The 20,154-nt window shown below is 44.5% G+C and overlaps 1 protein-coding gene across 7 annotated transcripts in view; it reads left to right on the top strand.

Moving 5' to 3' along the window:
- The window catches only part of ANKRD27 (ankyrin repeat domain 27), a 68,381-nt gene that overhangs the window by 43,476 nt on the left and 4,751 nt on the right, over positions 1 to 20,154 (top strand). For all 7 annotated transcript variants that reach the window (XM_053400306.1, XM_053400309.1, XM_053400311.1 and 4 more), the window contains 11 exons: positions 832 to 947; positions 2,647 to 2,739; positions 3,832 to 4,029; positions 4,546 to 4,605; positions 4,716 to 4,829; positions 7,168 to 7,212; positions 13,843 to 13,968; positions 15,143 to 15,340; positions 16,054 to 16,173; positions 18,139 to 18,300; positions 19,154 to 19,253. In XM_053400306.1, the coding sequence (XP_053256281.1) occupies positions 832 to 947; positions 2,647 to 2,739; positions 3,832 to 4,029; positions 4,546 to 4,605; positions 4,716 to 4,829; positions 7,168 to 7,212; positions 13,843 to 13,968; positions 15,143 to 15,340; positions 16,054 to 16,173; positions 18,139 to 18,300; positions 19,154 to 19,253 (1,332 nt within the window). The remainder of the gene's footprint in view (positions 1 to 831; positions 948 to 2,646; positions 2,740 to 3,831; positions 4,030 to 4,545; positions 4,606 to 4,715; positions 4,830 to 7,167; positions 7,213 to 13,842; positions 13,969 to 15,142; positions 15,341 to 16,053; positions 16,174 to 18,138; positions 18,301 to 19,153; positions 19,254 to 20,154) is intronic.

Raw genomic sequence — 20,154 nt, 5'->3', positions numbered from 1 at the left:
ACAAATAATGAATACTAATAACATGATAGAACATAATAGAACATCATGAATTCAGCCTAGATCATACAGAATAATTAACAAATCATCAGTGAAACAATTACAATCCATAAAACACTTGTTAGCAAAACAGCAACTAAAGAACAGGCTAAACATCACAAATAAAAGTTGTATTATATGATTAACAGATTAACACAGCATTTATATTCTATGAAAATAATATTAACAAAATATCAACCAAAAAATAAAATAAGTGCTGTTAAGTTCATACACACACTCTCCACACACCCAGGTAGCAGTGGGGTGAATTGGCCTTGATAACTTTTGGCTTCCTCCAAATTCCTGACTCTGTAATTCTGTTTCTTGGGGAGCTTCCCCTGAAGGCCTTTTCTGCAGCATCAAATATATTGCTGCAGCATCCACCTGCTGTGTGTAGACCACCGATTTGAGAATTTGCAGCCAAGTTCACTGGTTTTGGGGGGTTACACTTAGTTACCTCTTCTTTTCCCAATGTAGGATGACTTTTCTGTGTACTTACAATATGCACTCGCAGCAATTCGTTACTGGGCTCTCTCCAGAGTTGAGATTGATTCATTCATTATTGCTGGAAAGGACCCTGCCAAGCTGTGACCTAGAACAGTAATGTGCCAACAAGCTGAGGGGTGTCTTATCACCACGAGCAAATGCTAAGTTGCCTGTCATATGGCGCCTGCAAGTGCCAGGAGAGGCAGCAGATTGTTCAGTTCCCAGTTTGACCCAGAGGGTGACACTTCCTTTTCTCACTGTGAGATGCTGACATTTTGAGTCTGAGAAGCTATATACCTTTCTCCACAGGGCAAGCATCTTTAATTGACTTGCTGGTCTCCAAAGGAGCCATTGTCAATGCGACGGATTATCACGGATCAACGCCACTTCACCTCGCCTGTCAGAAAGGATACCAGAATGTTACCGTAAGCACAGATCTTACGTAATAATAACAACATTTTATGTACCTTTCAGTCCAGTATTGCTTGTAGATTAAAAGCAATGGCTTGGCCGTTTGCTGATGACAGGAACGGTGGCTTTTTGAGGGTTTCCCCCCCGTGAATGCTGTTTTTTAATATATATATATATAAAGATATTTACATACGGCTATATCATAAAAAATATATCACTACAGTTTGCAACAATATGGCTTCTCCATATGTTATTTGACTTCAATTCCCTTCAGCTCCCACAAAATACTGACCATTTGGAGGGTCTATAATATTTCTTTAAACAGCAAAAAAACAAAACATTAATGAAGTAGAAATCCTCCACTGCTTCCTCTGGAGGAGACAATTTGATGCTGACAGATTTGGCTCTGAAAAAAGTTTCAGACATTATGAAATTAGTCTTGTTTAAACACACACACACAGAGAGAGAGAGAGAGAGAGAGAGAGAGAGAGAGAGAGAGAGAAGGTGCATGGGATCCAGTGTAGTTTAGGGCTTGGAGTGTTAGACTTGGGCCAGGGAATGCTGGATTAACATCCATTGCCTGTCCATGAAGCTACCTGGTTGACCTCAGGGAAGTCAGGATCTCTTGGCAGGATTGTGAGAAAACTGTCAGGCAGAGCTCAGTGGAAGAAGAGTGGGTGAAACATGTGAAAAGTCAAAGGATTTGGTCAAGCCCACTTTATGAGCTGTGTGCTGTATGTATGTCAATCAGCTGAGAATAATGTATGTGAAGTGATTTGATTGCTTGAAATTTGCTGGATCAGTGCTAAATGTTACTGCTTCAAGCTCTTCGAAGTAGAGCCACACTGATACCCGGGAATGAAGGAATCCTTCATTAGATTTGACATCATGCATTAATTCATCCCAAGGATGCATTTTGCTCTGCAAGGCTCCCCTAGAGCGCTGGAGCCTGAGCCTTCCTTGTATTGTTTTGTATCACAGTGTTTAGTGAGTGAAATAATATCCGAGCAGCTTGGGCATGACTCTGAATTGGTTTTAAGCAGCTCATGATAAGAAGTATTTATATGGTCAGGAATTTGGCCACAATGGTAGCAGCATCAGATGTCAAGGAAATGAACATCTGTCTGACTTTTAGAAGAAGGCAGCCCTGTATGGGGAGATCTTAGAATGTTTGAGGTTTTTTGTGTTTTAATACTTTGTTGGAAACAACCCAGAGTGGCCGTGGTAACACAGTCAGACGGGCGGCATTTATTTATTTATTTATATTATTATTATTATTATTATTATTATTATTATTATTATTATTATTATTTCTCAAGCCATTAAGGCTTGGCTCCTTCTAAGCAGAGGGGATGCATGTGAGTTATTCCTTTTGCACAGAAACTGAAAGGAGCCACAATAGGATTTATTCTCCATCCCCCCCACCCCCGGCTCTTTATATCATCGTCAACTCTTATTTGTATTCCACTTTCCCACAAAAGTGTGCCCAAAGGTGCTCACAACATATCAAGTGAACAAGTATAACAGTTCAGCCATCAGATTTCATCCCAAACATATGCAAGTTAGAAACAGAATTTTTGGGACTCAATTTGACATATTTGTATGGACTTAACTGTACTGTAGCTTCTTCCACTTACTAGAGCTGCCACTGCTAACCCACTGAAATGTGTGCATGCCACATAAAAACGTAGCTTGGTTTTTTTCCTTTTTCAGCTTCTCCTCCTGCACTATAAGGCGAGCACAGAAGTCCAAGACAATAATGGCAACACACCCCTGCATTTAGCTTGCACTTACGGCCATGAAGATGTAAGTAGTTCGCAGCAACATGTTCAGGGTACCTATAACACCAGGGTGCCTATAACCAGTTAGGTGGACTTTAGCCCCATTGAAAACAAGGGCACTTAAAGTGATTTCAAAGGGGCTTAACTTAGTCTGGATGCAGCCTCACACTTTAATTTTTATTTCATTTCTGAACTTGTAATCCTCCAGCCTTTTCAGAATGATCCTTGAGGGTTAGAAACAGGAGCCCATCGAGAGAGTCCTTTCTTTTGTAAAAACTTCGTTAGAGCTTTGGGGTCATGCATGGAACATTCCTCTGTGTCACTGTCTTACCTTGTGGATAGTAAATTGGGGTAAAGTGTGGAGAGTAAATCTGGGGTAAATTGTGCTGCCCTGTATAGTTGACAGTGTGACCTTCCTGATTCTGCCAGTCTGTTCTTGGATGAAAGGAGGTTACAGATTGTGGAGTAAACGAGGTTCCCTCATTCAAATAGTCATAACAAGGCAATTCACTTGTCCTTTTTTCTATTTGGTAGAAGGGAGTAGCCTTATGCTGTTGGCCTGCCATGTTTATAGGAATGACATACAGATGCCATTTACACATAGTGTGCACATAGTGTTATGGGGTTGTCTCCAACTAAGTCATACACAAAATAAGCCCATTGAAATCAACATACCTAAATAAGTCAGCGAACTTAAGTCCATTGATTTCATGTGGGTCTAGTATATGATTTAGTCAGATACAACTTGTGCAATGTAATGTGCAGATTAGCAGTGGGCTGTGTGGTAGAAACACCTGCTTTGCATGCATAAGGTCCCAGGTTCAGTCCCTAACAGCATTTCCAGGTAGGGTTGAGAGAGGCAACCATGACTTGTGTGTTGTGGCTTATTTTATTTTACTATATTTGTATGGCTGCCCAACAACTTGCTTTCTCAGTGCAGTTCCCAGAAAATTTAAAGGATAAACTAGAGTCTTAAGATGCAGTATAAAAACAGTGATGAGTAGTATAAGAATGATTTCGTCTGGCAAGATGCGATGACAAAATTGCCCTCTATCTTAGTTCCGTTGCTTTAGTGATGTGCACCATCACAGCTTTTGTCTTTCTTTTAACTTTCCAGTGTGTCAAGGCTTTAGTCTATTACGACGTTCACTCTTGTAAATTAGACATTGGCAACGAGAAAGGAGACACTCCTCTTCACATAGCTGCTCGCTGGGGTTACCAAGGGATCATTGAAGTGCTGCTTCAGAATGGAGCCAACCCAAATATTCAAAACCGGACAAAAGAGACTCCTGTGCAGTGCGCATTAAATTCTACGGTACTTCTTAGATACCACTTCTTTTTTTAAAAAAACAACAACCCCAAATGTCTTACATGATTTTAAATTTTGCTTAATTACGAAGAAGCAATATTGGCCAGGGCATTTAAAAATAAAATAAAATTCCATTTGCTTTTGGTGGACAAATGCCACTGTTTTATATCTGAGACATCCATGCAGTATGTATTCATTTCTGTAGTCCTCTTAAATTGATCTGCTCTATAATTTTTTTTTAAGAAAACAAACAAATGTTATTGTGTTTTTTACTTAATTGGAAGGACAGTGGCTAGCCAGGAACTCTTGAAAATACTTTTTGCTTGTTTTTGACAGGGGAGGGTTGCAGTTCTACTCCCAAAGTGCCTGAGAGGCAAGATGAATCTTCCTGATCGGGATGCTCTCTAATCTGCCTTTATATATCATTGCTAATGTCATGCTTGCCTTCTGATCAGTAAATTTCTCTGGAGAGATGGAGTTGCAACTTGCCTCTTCATGAATGTTTGATCTTTCTGCTTGCAGATTTTGTCCTTAATGGAACTGAAGTACCTTGCATTTGAAAGAGGGCAGAGTGCTTCTCAGGTAACCTGCAAACCCTTCCTTAGCGTAATGGTATTCAGCTGATCAACTGCTGTGATAACGGCGATGCTGCCAACTCTTCCTCCTTTTGTTTTCTTTGCTGGTTCCACTAGTCCCCAGCCAGATCTTCTCAGGGTTGTGAGGACTCCATCAGCCAAATATCATCCATCTCCAGTTTATCTTCAGCAACAGCTAGACAAGAAGAAGCAAAATCTAGTTATAAAGAGGTAAGTTGATGAAGCATTGGGCAATGAGCAGCGCAGTCGAAATCTAAGGGGCCAGGGCCATTCCTGTTTTCTCCTCCGCTCATAACAGTGGAACTTGAGTGTCATCCCATGAAGCTGATTAGCAGGAGATTCAGGACAAACAAAAGGATGTACCACTTCACACATGTCACACTTTCTGACATTCAGTGTAACAAGATGTGATAGCCACTTGATTAGACGGCTTTGAAAAGAAGAGTAGACACGTTTTATGGAGGAGGGTGAGATCTCTCAATGGCTACTAGCCATGATGACTATATGCAGCCTCTGATTTTGGAGATATTATGGGAAGAGACCATCACTCTGCTTTCAGATGGTCCCAGAGTCAGCCATTGGCAGCAGTGATTAGAGCAGCCTTCACCAGCCAGGTGCCCCCCAGCCCAAATGTTTTGGATTACAGCTCCCATCAGCTGGCTGGGGCAAATAGGAATTATAGTCCACAACATCTGGAGGGAGCCAGGTTGGCAAAGGTTGGGCTGGAGGTCTGGTACAGTGTGCAGAAGGTCAGGCTAGAACTGGGTCCAATCTTTGGCATCTCCATATTAAACAGAAAGAAACAGGTAGCAGGTGACATGAAAGACTTCTTTCCTGAAAATGCTGGAGAACTACTGCTGGTCAGAATAGAGAATATTGAGCTAAATGGATGGAGAGTCTGAGCCAGTGTAAGGCAAAACGTTGATGCTCTGTCCCCATCATTATTGTCCCAGGACTACCTTTGAATTTTGATCTGTCTGTGTGAGATACCTTTAGGTCGCAATGGCTTCTTCTGTTGTGGGTACAGACCAGCCAAAAGTTGCTGTTCTGTAAATGAGAAGTACAGTGGTACCTCGGGTTACATACGCTTCAGTTTACAGATTCTCCTAACCCAGAAATAGTGCTTCAGGTTAAGAACTTTGCTTCAGGATAAGAACAGAAATCGTGCTCCGGCAGCGGTAGCAGGAGGCCCCATTAGCTAAAGTGGTGCTTCAGGTTAAGAACAGTTTCAGGTTAAGAACAGACCTCCGGAACGAATTAAGTACTTAACCCAAGGTACCACTGTAATGCATGTAAAAAAAAGTCATTCAGTGTGAGATTGAGGATCGCTTCCTTTGTGCTTTGCTGCTCCTCCTCTTTTCGCCTTTAAGATATGAACTTGTCACCATCAAGAGGCTGAGGCTTCAGTTCAAGTCAGGGAAAAGAGATTACCTGCGTCTTAGACCTTTTAGCTTCTAGAGCTCACGTCCTCTTCGTTTAATCCAAAATCAGTTCACTCCCATTTGCCATAATTTGTTGCACTTGCATCTTATTGAGTAAGAAAGTGGTTTCTAAGTGGGGGTGGGAATTGTGCCTGATCCTGTATTTTAAGCCAAGAATGGCCTCTAAATTTAAAATGAGGGTTTTTGTGTTTTTGTTTTGCTGGAGAATCTTAGTTTTCTGTGAAAATGTCAGAGTTTGACAACCTTTGTTTCTGTCAACAGATGAATGCCCCCACCCCCACATTAGAGGCCGCATGCCATTGGTGGCTGGAGCCAATGATTGTCAGAGCCAGATACAAGTATTCTGGATTAACTCATCTAGAATAAAGATAGCCTTTCTTCTGTTTTCACTGTGGCTACCTCAGATTAGAATTCCCAATCCTATGCATGTCTGCTCAGAAGTAAACCCTACTGAGTTTGATGGTTTATTCTCAAATGAGCATGCAGAAGAATTTGTTCTGGAAAGTGAGCGAAAGTAATTTCTTTTTGACTTTAGTGTGCTATACATACATATATGGCAGTAGTTGGCCAATTTGTTCCTACAGGGGAAAACTCCCACTTGTTCTGAGACCCCATAGCAAGAAGGGGAAAAACACCTTAAAAGCCAGCAAAAGCAAGGAGGAAACTAAGAGGAATCAGCTCAACTCTCATGGGATGGAAGGATGGGGCAGCTTCAGAAGGTATCAGGAACTGCCTCAAGTGAGGTTGGGGGGATGCATGTTACTCACTTGTGATTCATTCAGAGCCCCCCTTGGCTAGACTTGGTCACTCTCTGCTTCCTGCTTGCAAGATGGAAAGAAGAGCCAAATTTACAACATGATCACTAGACCCTTTCCTACAACTGTTTACAAGGACAAGGAGATGTTTGGCCTGAGGAAGGATGCGAGTGCCACATCACATGCAGTTCCATCCTATTTAGTGAACTGATTCTCTGGGTGTAGATGCTTTTGTAGCCCAAACAGCAACACCTAGGCACAAGAGGAAGTATCAGCAAGGTTGAAAGAACCCAAATACCCTAGTAGTACAACTAAACGTTTCTTTTTCTTCTGGCTGTATTCATTACATAGGTGGAGAAACTTTTAAGAGCAGTTGCTGATGGAGACCTTGAAATGGTAAGATCTCTTATGCTTTGTGCTACCTTGTTTGCATGCATTGATGGCACTTTATAAGGTAGAGATTTCCACGAGCATAACAGTAAGAGTGTGCAGCTGTTAAAGGTGACCAAACAGTGACATGCTTTTATTCCCATAATGGGAGTGTCTGGAAATTGCATCCTCCTGTGGGGCCAACCTGGACCATATCCTCCTGCATCAGCCACCTGTTATCTTCAGTGGGTGGGGAAAGCAAAACAGCCCGCTGAGTGGAACAAACAGGTTCATTTCCTTTAAGGAGGTACCTCCGTGCCACAATAATAATAATAATTTATTATTTGTACCCCACCCATCTGGCTGGGTTTCCCCAGCAACTCTGGGTTGCTTCCAACAAAGATTAAAAATACATCAAAGTGTCACACATTAAAAACTTCCCTGAACAGGGCTGCCTTCAGATGTTTTCTAAATGTCAGGTAGTTGTTTATCTCTTTGACATCTGATGGGAGGGCGCTCCACAGGGCGGGCGCCACTACCGAGAAGGCCCTCTGCCTGGTTCCCTGTAGCTTTGCTGTGACAACGGAATCATGACCCCATTAGCAGGAAGAGCCCAGAAGTCCTATGAAAGGCTGGAAGCCTGAGGCAGAATTGGGCCAGTTGCAGCATGCAGCAGTCTGTTGCTGCTGAGAACAAGTAGGAGAATCAGGGCACCCTTTCACTCCTTCCCCCCTGTTTCTGAGGCCCAGGTGAGAAAAGCTCAGAGGACCAGGGGGTCAGACCAGACTGTGGATGCTGCCGCTCATTCCTGACAGGATGGGCAGAGCCCCAACAAGGGGTTTGTTACATTTGTAGTGGGGGCTAGAACAGGGGTAGTAACACAACGCCCTTTAGTTAAAGGACTGCTGGCAATGGAGCTTTGCACTTAAGGGAACACTTCTGCATACATAACACATTTCCTCCCCTTTGTTTTTGAAGCAGCTTCCTGTTTTGCCATGCTCCCTCTGATTGCAGGAGTAACATGCTTTTTTAATTAAAAAAGATTAAAAAGCTTGGTGCCTCTTGTGTTGCTGTGAAATCATATAATCAGCCATTTACGCACATTATAGAATATTCAACATCTCAGAGAGGCAGTCTTGGTTCCTCTGAGACCTTAAATGCCAGGATTAGAGAAGGCTGCACCTCCTTTGAACACTCTGGGTCTTCATCTAAAATGCATTAGAATTAAATGCACAACACTAGACTGCCTCGTAGTACATTCTGTATTAATTTAACTGTTGAAGAGTGTATATCCATGTGTAGGAAGAGCATGTGGCAAGTCCCCTGCTGGGACTGAATGGCTTCAGAATGCAGGTGGCAAAATCGTATTGTTGAATGCTCCCCCATATCAAAAATGCCCTTCTCGTCGGAAACTGGCATGCAAAGCAGAAGGAATATGTCTTAACCTTCTATCCTGGATGTGTTGCAGACATCACCATCCTGCTCTGTGCTACAAACACAAAACCATGTTTTTTCCTCAAATAGTAGTATCAGCTTTGAACAAAAAGTCATGGCAATTTTAAAACTGCCAACAAACACATTTTTTTTGGGTAATGACTTACAGAAATGTGAAAGCAACTGGGGTTGTTTTGATCTGTAATACCTCGTTTTCCATACAGCAGCAGCAGCCTTGCTGCTTCCATCCTATAATTTGCAATATTTACTGTCTCCTGTGATGACTGAAAACTGCCTGAGCCCTGCTATCTTTTTCTCCAGAAGCCTTTTAAAATGGTGACAAGCAGCAGTTGACAGTAAGGCAAATTATACCATTGTATGTTTGAAGATTTCTTCATTTTTAAAATAAATAAAAAATAAGAAAGTCTTGTGAAGCTGTATGCAGATATCATACCAAGCCATTCCAAAGTCAGCACTGGAAGCTGTGCCTTTGAATTGGGCTCACCATGGTTTGGCATAATGTTTGAATTGATAAATCAGTGATGGGCATGGAGCCCATGCCTTGCATTCAAAAGGTCTCTGCTTTGATTCCTAGCACTTCCAGGTAGCAAGGAGATGAGAGAGAGCCCTGCCTGAGAGCGGAGTTTAGGCTAGATGGAGCAATAGTTTGATGCAGGAGAAGGCAACTCCGTAGGATCATTGCTGAAAGGGTCAGCCAGTGCAATAATAATAATAATAATAATAATAATAATAATAATAATAATAATAATAATTTTAAAAAATTATACCCCACCCACCTGGCTGGGTTTCCCCAGCCACTCTGGGCAGCTTTCAACAGAACATTAAAAACAGGGAAAAAATCAAACATTAAAAATTTCCCTAAACAGGGCTGCCTTCAGATGTCTTCTAAAAGTCAGATAGTTGTTTGTTTCCTTGACATCTGATGGGAGGGCGTTCCACAGGGTGGGTGCTACTACCGAGAAGGCCCTCCGCCTGGTTCCCTGTAACTTCTCTTCTCGCAGTGAGGGAACCGCCAGAAGGCCCTTGGAGCTGGACCTCAGTGTCCGGGTAGAATGATGGGGGTGGAGACACTCCTTCAGGTATACAGGACTGAGGCCGATTAGGGCTTTAAAGGTCAGCACCAACACTTTGAATTGTGCCCAGAAATGTACTGGGAGCCAATGTAGGTCTTTCAGGACCAGTGTTATATGGTCTCGGCGGCCACTCCTAGTCACTAGTCTAGCTGCTGCATTCTGGATTAATTGCAGTTTCTGAGTCACCTTCAAAGGTAGCCCCACGTAGAGCGCATTGCAGTAGTCCAAGCGGGAGATAACCAGAGCATGCACCACTCTGACGAGACAGTCTATGGGCAGGTAGGGTCTCAGCCTGTGTACCAGATGGAGCTGGTAGACAGCTGCCCTGGACACAGAATTGACCTGTGCCTCCATGGACAGCTGTGAGTCCAAAATGACTCCCAGGCTGCGTACCTGGACCTTCAGGGGTACAATTACCCCATTCAGGGGTAAAAAGAAAAATGCCTCTTTACCCTGGCTTTTGACACTTGTGGGTCTGAAATATATACCTCTCCTTTTTTCTGTGATTGCAAGTTGTTTTAAAAGTTTTTAATATTGTGTTTTAATGTTGTAACCCGCCTTGGGACCTTAGGGTGAATAATATTTTACTATATATCATAATCTCTAGGGAGTGAGAAGCTATGTAGAATCAAGTTCCACAGCAAGAAGCATCCTTCTAATTGCATGTTTTAATGCACTCCTTCTTGCTCTGAAAGCATTCAGAGTGTGTTACTTGGTGAGATCAGATTACAGCAGCTCCATGGGATACTTAACACGTGCACCTATTTTAAAATGCATTTAACCTTTTGACCAAAATCCTTCCTTAATCCATTGTCATTGGAAACAGATACATTTGAGACAGCATGATTAAACTTTGGTAAGGCACTGATTTGAAACTTCGGGAGGGAATGTTTTGGGAAGCTGTGGCAAGCTAATGATTGGTCTGCTAGACTCCTTGTTGTTCAAGGTTGGGTGATAAATGTGTGCAGCTGAAGAAAGGAGTTTGTGGGGATGATCAGTCTTGTTTCTGCCTGTGGGAAGGAGGGGTGGCCGGTGGGGGACCTGTCAGGATAATCTGAGGGATTCCTGAATTCTTGAGGTGGGTGAATGACTGACAGGGCTGGCCATTCCCTATTGGAGCCTTGGTCTCAGTATGGAATGGAAAGGGTTATTGCCTCTATACTCTTTCCAGCACTGCAGGGTCTGTAATGCTTTCTGGTGTAGGGAAGATCAGACCGCTGGAATGCACACAGTTGATGTTTTGCAGTGAACACAACTGAGCAGAAGTGAAAGCACCCTACTGTGCCTACTCTGTGGTGGTGGGGGAGGTGGAAAGGTCTTACTTCACCTTCTTTGTTGCGTCCTCATGGCGTTGTCCAGTTTAGCGCCTTTAGTTGGGATCTGTTTTGGAGGAAAGTGGAGTGGAATCCTTGGCTGTCTGCTGTGATGGATTTACCCAAGGCTAGCTGGACCATAAAGAAGGCTGATTGCCGAAGAATTGATGCTTTTGAATTATGATGTTGGAGGAGACTCTTGAGAGTCCCATGGACTGCAAGAAGATCAAACCTATCCATTCTGAAGGAAATCAGCCCTAGGTGCTCACTGGAAGGACAGATCGTGAAGCTGAGGCTCCAATACTTTGGCCACCTCATGAGAAGAGAAGTCTCCCTGGAAAAGACCCTGATGTTGGGAAAGATGGAGGGCACGAGGAGAAGGGGACAACAGAGGACGAGATGGTTGGACAGTGTTCTCGAAGCTACCAGCATGAGTTTGACCAAACTGCGGGAGGCAGTGGAAGACAGGAGTGCCTGGTGTGCTCTGGTCCATGGGGTCACAAAGAGTCGGACATGACTAAACAACAAGAAGAGCTGTTTACCCAGGTGTTTTGAGGTGGCTGGTTGCAGTCCATTGTTGCTTGCTTAGACTCTGTTACCTGCTGATTTTATAGTTTTACATGACTTTTTAAAAATAATAATTTATATAGCACTTTTTGTTTCAAGAAAAAAAAAATACACGGGTGGTTCACAAACAAATGGAAGCCGGCAGCAAAATAACAAGGGTAAAAACAGCTTATTAAAAATAGTAATAATTAAAATACAGTACATAGTAAAAGAAATTCATCAAGAACATTAAAACACCTGTTATTTAAAATGTATAATGAGTGAGCCCATTAAAACCCCATAACATCAGTTGAAGCAGAAGATTCAAGTCAGGAGACATAGGGGGTGCTTATCTCCAGGTGTGTCTTCAAGAATGCCGGCACTGGTGTGCCCCACCCCATGCTCAATTGATGGAGCAAAGTGAGAAATAAATAAACAAGTAGGAACTCAAGTGGAGGGCTGTGCCTGGTTCCTGGGCTGTTGATTCCCACCTAGAAGAGGAGGCAGTGGCAGTAAGGAGGAAGAGGGGGGCAGACTCAAAAGAGGGCTCCCCACCAAGATTATCTTGCCCAAAGCCCCACCTCCACCCCCACAAAGACAACTTGCCCAAGCCTACGTATGCATTAATTGATGGCAGAAAGACAAGAAATGACAAACATATTCTCTTTTCTTTCTTGAGAAAAGTCAGCGTTCTTGTCTCTTTGATTAAAAATCAACTGTGGTTGAGGTTGGGTTTTTGTTTTTTTTAAGTGGAATAAAGGCTGTTCAAGGAAGCACCTTGGTATATTCTGGCCCAAAGCCCTCCATTTAATCTTCAGCAATCCTGGCTAAAAGGATTTGAGAGGCCTTGGGCTGAGGTGAGCGTCAAAGACTCGATTAAGTGTGAGGAAGTCATTTCTAATTTACATCATGGTTCCTTGGGAAACTGGTCTGCAGTTGACTTGTGGGAAGTGAAATGTTAGATTTCCTTTATCTTATCTTTCTGAGAAAGTAACAGGAGACTTTGGACGATGTCCTACTGAAGTGATAACAGGCCTACCGGTAAGGTCAAGTAGGCTGGAAGGAGCAAGAGGGCAGGGCCTTTTCAGTGGTGCCCCCCAGCTCTAGTTATGCTATTCCCACTGGATTGTGCCTACCTGGTCTCTTTTGCACAAGTCTCTATCAATTACCTATTCCAGATTGCTTTTTTCTTACCCGGTTTTAATTGCTGTTGGTTTTTGAAACACAATGATCTGTTTTATGCTGACCTGTTTGAAATGTTTCTAAGATACTAGTTTTTGTATATCTTTCAAGATCTCTTTGGTGAATTTCTGTGCAGTCTATAATGTACTATACGAGAAGCCTGAGAAGGGCTAGGCAGGCTTCCTCAACCTCGGCCCTCCAGATGTTTTGAGACTACAGTTCCCATCATCCCCAACCACTGGTCCTGCTAGCTAGGGATCATGGGAGTTGTAGTCCAACAACATCTGCAGGGCCGAGTTTGAGGAAGCCTGGGCTAGAGCAACCTAAAGCAAGGGCTGTGTGTTGAGGGGAGCTGTAGTCCAACAACATCTGGGGAGCCACAGGTTCCCCATCCCCACCTTGAAAGGTGAGCTTAATATACGCTGAGAAATAAAATCAGTAAGTGCCAATTTCCAGAATAATCGGCATATTGATGTTTGAATTAAAATGCTGCCTATGGGGCAGGGGGAGTGCCATAATTTCAGTATTCCTCCATGCAGGCAAAACAACAATACTTCATATTGAAAATGAGATATCCAAGCAGAAAGGGCTCAAGCTTGGTTGTCTCTATGACATGGTAGTTTTCTTTGTGTAGTGATTATTTTTCACGAGGGCGCGTTCATGTGAGCGTCTCTCTGTCATCAGATGTAGTTCACTTCAGGGTCGGGTTTACCACCCCAAGGTTTCCTCTCCCAAAAGAAAATAAATACATTCTTTTTTTTAAAAAAGGGGGACACTAATTTGCATGAAACATGCACATGCTAAGTTATAGGTTATTAACGCAGATTTAGAAACAATTGCTACAATTCTGAATAGAAATACAATCCATCTTACCATAGGGAGGGAGACTGCGGCCAGCTGAGCTGTCTGCTTGCTCAGGCTGCTCTTCCTCCTCTGGGTTTTTTAAAAATGTTTAAGCCAGAGTTTGACCAGTCAGCCTTTCTAACAGAGCACTGTTCTCTGTAACGTAGGACACTGGCCACCCTAACCACCCTAGTGAGAATAAGACCTACGATTCTGACTCTAGAACGGCCTTCGTTTCTTAACAGGTGCGCTATCTTTTGGAATGGGCGGAAGACGATCTAGAGGAACCCGAAGAAGCTGGCAGCAGCATGGAGAAGCTGGAGTTCTGCCACCCCTTGTGCCAGTGTTCCAGATGTGGCCCTGTGCAAAAGGTCTGCCCGTCTTCCTTCTGCCCAGACCTGTCATTCATTCTGCCCAGCTCTGAAACATCCTCCGCCCCTTGTCCTTATCAGAGTTCACGACCTCCTGAGATGAAGCTGCTCTCCTGGGTAATCAGGCTCCTGAAAGGATTGAGCAGCTGCTCAGGAGAAGCTTGTTTTCCTCTGGAAGAGGCAGGGAGGGAGAGAAAACTTTGCACTTTGTCCTCAACTCACCTTCCTCTCAGGGGCGGAGGAAGGGGGGGCAGTGGGGGCGGGCTGCCCCAGGTGTCACCACCGAGGGGGGTGACAAAATGCCAGGCGGCACTCACCTGGGAGTGACGCGATGGCTTGAGCGCGTGCAGGCTCCACACTGCCCAAATGGTCCGCCTGCTGCCTCCCCCTCAGTTGTAGGGCAGCTGAGTGGGAAGAGGCAGGCGGGCTCCTCGGAGGCCCAGCAGAGTGTCCTGCCCTGGCTCACCCCGCCCCACGGGTGCCTGGCAATGCCCCTGGGCACAGGGCATGCGCAGTGCCCCAGGCACCCAATCGGCTTGCTCTGCCACTGCTTCCTCTCCCTGTGGACAATTTCCCTGTCTTGGCATTCCACTCCTCTTCCAGGAGTCTTTGCCTGTGGGAGAGTAAACAAGTAACAAGGCCTCTGCTCTTGATTTCCCAGCTGCTGCTTTCTCCCTTGCTAACCAAATGGAATCAGAGAACTGTAGAATTGGAAGGGACCCCAAGGGTCATCTAGTCCAACCCCCTGCAGTGCAGGAATCTTTTTGCCCAATGTGGGACTCAAACCCATGCCCCTGAGATTAAGAGTCTCATGTTCTGCCAACTAAGCTATGAAAATCATACAGCAATGGTTGTGATGTTTTAGATTGTAAGCCTGTGGGCAAGTCCTGTTTGGTTTGGGTTTGTTTGTTTTTTAAATGTTCATAGTAGTTTAAGGCAGTTGATGCTACTACTACTACTACTTAATAAATCACTGTTCATAATCATGGTGAGTTTACACCAATACATTTGCATCATCTCAGCACACAAATAGCACTCTGAAGTTTCCAAGGCAGGGCTGAATTCCAGGCGGTGGCTGCCGTGGGATGTTTGCTTGCTTGTTCTCTGTCTGGTACGTGGGGAGTCAGCCAGCTGAGGAGGCTCTGATGGAATTTCCCTTTCTTCCTCCCGATAGAAACTCTTCCGAGTTCCCTCCAACGGCCTCGGAGTGAACATCACAAACCAAGAGGGCCTGACGCCGCTGCACGTGGCCTCGCTCCATGGACATGCGGACTTGGTCTCCCTCTTACTGAAGCACGGAGCCAACCTGGAGGCAAAGGATGCTCGCCACGCGACACCTCTCCACCTCGCCAGCCAGAACGGGCACTTCCAGGTACGGGTTGCAGCAGGGAGGTCTCCTCTTCGACCTTACTTATTTATATACCGCTGTATCATTAAAATACATCACAGCGGCTTACAACAATACAAAAACAAACAGTAAACTCATAAAAAGAAGACCATTGCAGGGGATGCATACTTAATTGCTTGCATATTTCACCTGGCGAAATAGAGTTTTCAGCAGGCAGTTAAAAGCTTGCAGACAAGGTCCCTGCTGAATCTCTGCTGGCAAGATGTTCCACAGCAGATCTCCACTGCTGGAGGCAGTAAATGCTTCTGAATACCAGTTGCTGGAAACCTCAGGAGAGAAGAGCATCTTTTGTTTGGGTTTTGCCTGCGGGCTTCCCAATAGAGGCATCTGGTCGACCACTATGAGAACAAAGGGGTGACCTTTGGCCTGATCCAGCAAGGCTCTTCCACCCACCCAATTTTGTTTCCACTTTTGCACACCTTGGGATTCACCCAAGTCCGTGATAGCTCCCTTTGTGTGTATGGATGGGGCCAGGCAGAAGAGGAGCAACTGCACTCACCATGCCGATAATAATCTTGCTTGCGGCTGTGCTTTACAAAGCATTAATGTGAGTTGGTTTCGTCTAAAGAAAGAAAGATTGAGAAAATGCAGGGGACTTGAACCCTTTACTTCTGTTTTTTACGTGTGTTGAAACTGTTCAAAGCTGCCATGGTAACACTTTTTCCTTTTTTCCACAGGTGGTAAAGTGCCTGATAGAGTATAAAGCTAAACAAAATAAAAAGGACATTTATGGAAACACTCCTTTAATTTATGCCTGCTTGAATGGCTATCTAGAGATAGCGGCCTTTTTGTTAGAGGTAAGGGACCTTTGGGTATTTTCATATTCTTTTCTTTTTTTCTTTTGACTGTGGTATTTATTTTTCATATTCAGTCATCATGAGGTGGCAGATCTGGCAACATTCCGAACAACGAAGGACTTTTCATCACACTCTGCTCTTAATTTCAGCATTTTGAGAGTACATTTTAAAAGATGGGTTGCCCTAAAGCAGAGGTTTTCAACCTTTTTGGGTCCATGGCTCACTTGACCAACTAACTTCTTTCTGCAGCACCCCTGTAGGGCTCAAGAGCCATTTATGTCACCCTTTGCCTGCAGAGCTGGCAGCCTCTCACCCTTTTTCAAACACCTTCCCTTGTGGAGTGTTCCCTCAGCCTCCTCCCCTCTCCTTGGGAGTCCTCTGGGCGGCCACAGCTGCCACTCCTGGTCTCTGAGCTGCCCCCCACCCCCCGCCAAAGAGAAGTGCCTCTTCACACTGCCCCACAGGGGCCTGGAAAGCACCCCCTGGCCAGCCCCAGAGGCACCATTCACCTGCAGAGCTTGTAGACAGAGCTGCTGCAACAAACATCTGTGCAGGCCTTTGGGAAGCAGAGACACAAGAGGGCATCAGAGGAGGGAGGGAAGGAAAGACGCCAGTGTTGCCCACGGCACACTGGTTGAAAACCACTGCCCTAAAGTATGATTGGGGAAGCTCCGTCCCTCCCCATCATCATTGAGTGACCAGGTTGACTAGGGTTGATGGGAAATGGAGTTCACAGTTGCCTGGAGGACCACAGCTTCTCCATCCCTTCCATAAGAGAAAAGTGGGGGAAATCTAAGCTTCATGCTGGCATTCATTTGTATAAACTTGCCCTTTGTTATATTAAATGTCAGTTACAGATCAGCTACTGCAGATGAACTCACCTTATCATGTGAGCATAGTGGGCTGGGATTCAGAGCGGAAGGAAAATAGATTATTGTGCAGCTATGCAAATGCTTCTGCAAGAGCTGTGCATGGGTGCACTTAGTGCAGAAGCAGTTGGATTACATAGCACTCCCCAGGCATCCTGTTGTGCAATAGCAAATTTGGATGTAGTTTCACATTTCTTCTGTATCTGGAAGGGCATCTTTAGATTCAGCTCGCTGGTCTGGTTCAGGCATAATGGGAAACCGTGGTTTCCTGTTGTGTGAAGAACTCTGCCCCCCTTCAATTGCAGCTACAATGAAGTGTTGGCCTCCAGTTTGAAACAAGCCACAGTTCAGAACTGTGGTTTATTTAAAAGCAGAAGTGAAAGCTGCCGGTCTCCTCCTTGTGGCAGCAAAGAGGAAGAAAAGGAAGAAGGCAAGTTCATGGCTCCTGCAGGTTCATTGACATAATGGTAAACTCAGTGGTTTCCCATTTTGTCTGAACCAGGCTGCTACTTTTCAATGGAAAGCACAGTGGGATGAATGGATTGCTTAATCATTGCCTTTCTGTTGATAGCATGAAATGAGAGAGTAGATCTGTCCTTGTCAATTTGTTACATTAAAACGCATATTTCCATATTGGAAGAGCCATTGTGGACTGACTTGAGACCTAGATTCAAATATCACATTTAACCCATGAAGCTCACGGGTGGACCTTACTCTGAGCCAACCTCACAGGGTTGATGTGAGGATAAAATGGGGGCGGGAGGGAGATGTATGTCACCTTCAGCTTCTTGGATGAAAAGTGGGATGTAAATAAGTCAAAGGAAGAATTTGAGAGGGGGACCGTCTTGTACTGACAGAGCAGATACATTTCATGCAGGTTCAATCCCTGCCATCTAAAGTTTAAGAGGATCAGATGGGAGACAGGAAAGATCCTCTGCCACAGACCCCCAACAGATAACATAGTAAAAGTTGATGCAACTTCCTCATCGGTACCATTTTGAGATACTGAAAGAAGTATGAGAACTTGCCGTTTCCGTGTGACCTCCTTTCAGTATCATCGCTTGAATGTCCTTTGCCATCCTTTCTTTCCCTTCAGAACGGGGCCTCGGTTAACCTGTCCAACAACCAAGGCAACACACCTCTCCATAAAGCTGTGATTGGGAGCTATGAGCCTTTGGTGCGGCTCCTGCTGCAGCACGGCGCATCAGCACATGCTAGGAACAACAGACAGTGCACGCCCTGTGACTACGCTGAGCCTGTAAGTGGCCAATTTGTCCACAGGAGGAACTTGCTAGCCCACAAGTACAGTAAGCCTACCAGCCTCCATCTGGACTGATGCATTATCAGCCAGAGATTTCAATGGGGGGGTGATTGGCTCCAGCTTTAGCCTGAAGCTATAATTCTCAAGCGACATACATCAGGGGCTCCTGGACGGTGGTTTGTGGACCACAGCTTTAGTCAGGTGGATTTGAGAGTGTCTGCGAAGGACACTTGCCCTTTGAGTTCTATGGGATCCAAATTGCAATACAAGAAAATGTAAGAAATAAAAAGCAGTAAAAACACAATTAAAAAAACATACAGCATCTAGCACAATGCATTCCAATTATTACAATGGGCAAAAAATATTATGAAGAGGTCTGACAAGACCCTCAACATTTTTCAAATGCTCCATGGGTGGGGGCGGGTGGGAGTTTGGGACCCCCTGACATAGACAACAAAAGTAGGAGTGTGGTAATTGGTAGGACTAGCTTGCTGATCAATGATTGGTCAGATATTGTTTGACTGTACTAAAATATTCCAAGAATCCAGAACGGTCATGATGCTCGGAAAATGTACCTGCTTCTTTATTATACACCCCAGCCCTTTAAAAACTTGTTTTTACAGTGTTCTGAACCACTGTTAAGTGGCATTTTCATTCGTTGTGCTGGAAGTTCTTATGCTAGAAATATGTTATTTTATTATATGTTAATTGTATTTGATCATTTTTTTGCTGCAAGCCACCAAAACAACAGTGCTGTTGGGCAGCTTCATATAATATACAGCAATAAAATAAAATAAAGTATTTTTTAAATGAGAAACTACCTCCTCTTTTTGTCCCACCTAATTTAAAGAAATCGGGTATCCTTGAGCTGCTGAGGACCGTAGTAACCTCAGAAGAGGGAAGAAAGACTGACTGCAGATCTCACGTGGCTGGGAAGAGCAGGAAAAAAAGTGAGTGTGGCATTTTGGTCCATTGGTCCATTTAGCACCAGGGTCTCAGGTAGAAAAAGGCATCACCCACTACTTCAGATCCTTGTAAGTGAATACACAAGGATTGAATCTGGGACTTTCTAATGCAAAGCATGTACTCTACCACTGGGCTATGTCCTGTCCCCAGTGCTGGCAAAAGGGCTGCTGTGGCTACTCTGCTCAGTTTTTTTGGGCAAGAACCTAAGAATGTGCCAGATCTAGCTATTTCCCCATTGTCTACTGAGGCTGCCAGCAGCTCCCTAGGGCAGTGATGGTCAAACTTGGCCCTCCAGCTGTTTTTGGACTACAACTCCCATCATGCCTAGCTAACAGGACCAGTGGTCAGGGATGATTGGAATTGTAGTCCCAAAACAGCTGGAGGGCCAAGTTTGGTCATCACTGCCCTAGGGTCTCAACCAGAGAGCTTTCCCATCACCTGACCCTCCTTACTGGAGATGCAGAGCAGGTGCCTGATCCCTGCCTAATGCAGGTAGATGTTACCTAATGCACTTTGTGCCAACACCTGGGGTCAGATCTGTCCCAGGAGAGCTAAATACCTTTGTTTTCCTGTTGTGTAAGCAGAGATGTCACTGGCAGCTTAAATAATTCTAAGCTTTCTTTTTAAAAAAGAACAGGAGCCAGCCCTGATCCGGTGTTGTTACCTGGGATGGACAAGGCTCTGCCTTTCCTTTTATAGCCCCACCCAGTTTACTCCAAGATGATTGTTTCCTGCCCTAAGTGGGAATGATTGACAACAGCCCAGTATTCTTGCTAATGTAATTCAATCCCCACAGGGATATTTTTGCACCTGCCGTTTTCTGCCGCCAGCACTAAGGAGTTGATCCTCATGAAGTTTATTCTAGGAGACCTCGCCATAAGAAGG

This window comes from Podarcis raffonei, chromosome 8 (assembly GCF_027172205.1).
Source record: "Podarcis raffonei isolate rPodRaf1 chromosome 8, rPodRaf1.pri, whole genome shotgun sequence".
Lineage (NCBI taxonomy): Eukaryota > Metazoa > Chordata > Lepidosauria > Squamata > Lacertidae > Podarcis > Podarcis raffonei.
The sequence above is the reverse complement of the archived record's forward strand: the minus strand, read 5'-3'. Positions and strand labels throughout refer to the sequence as shown.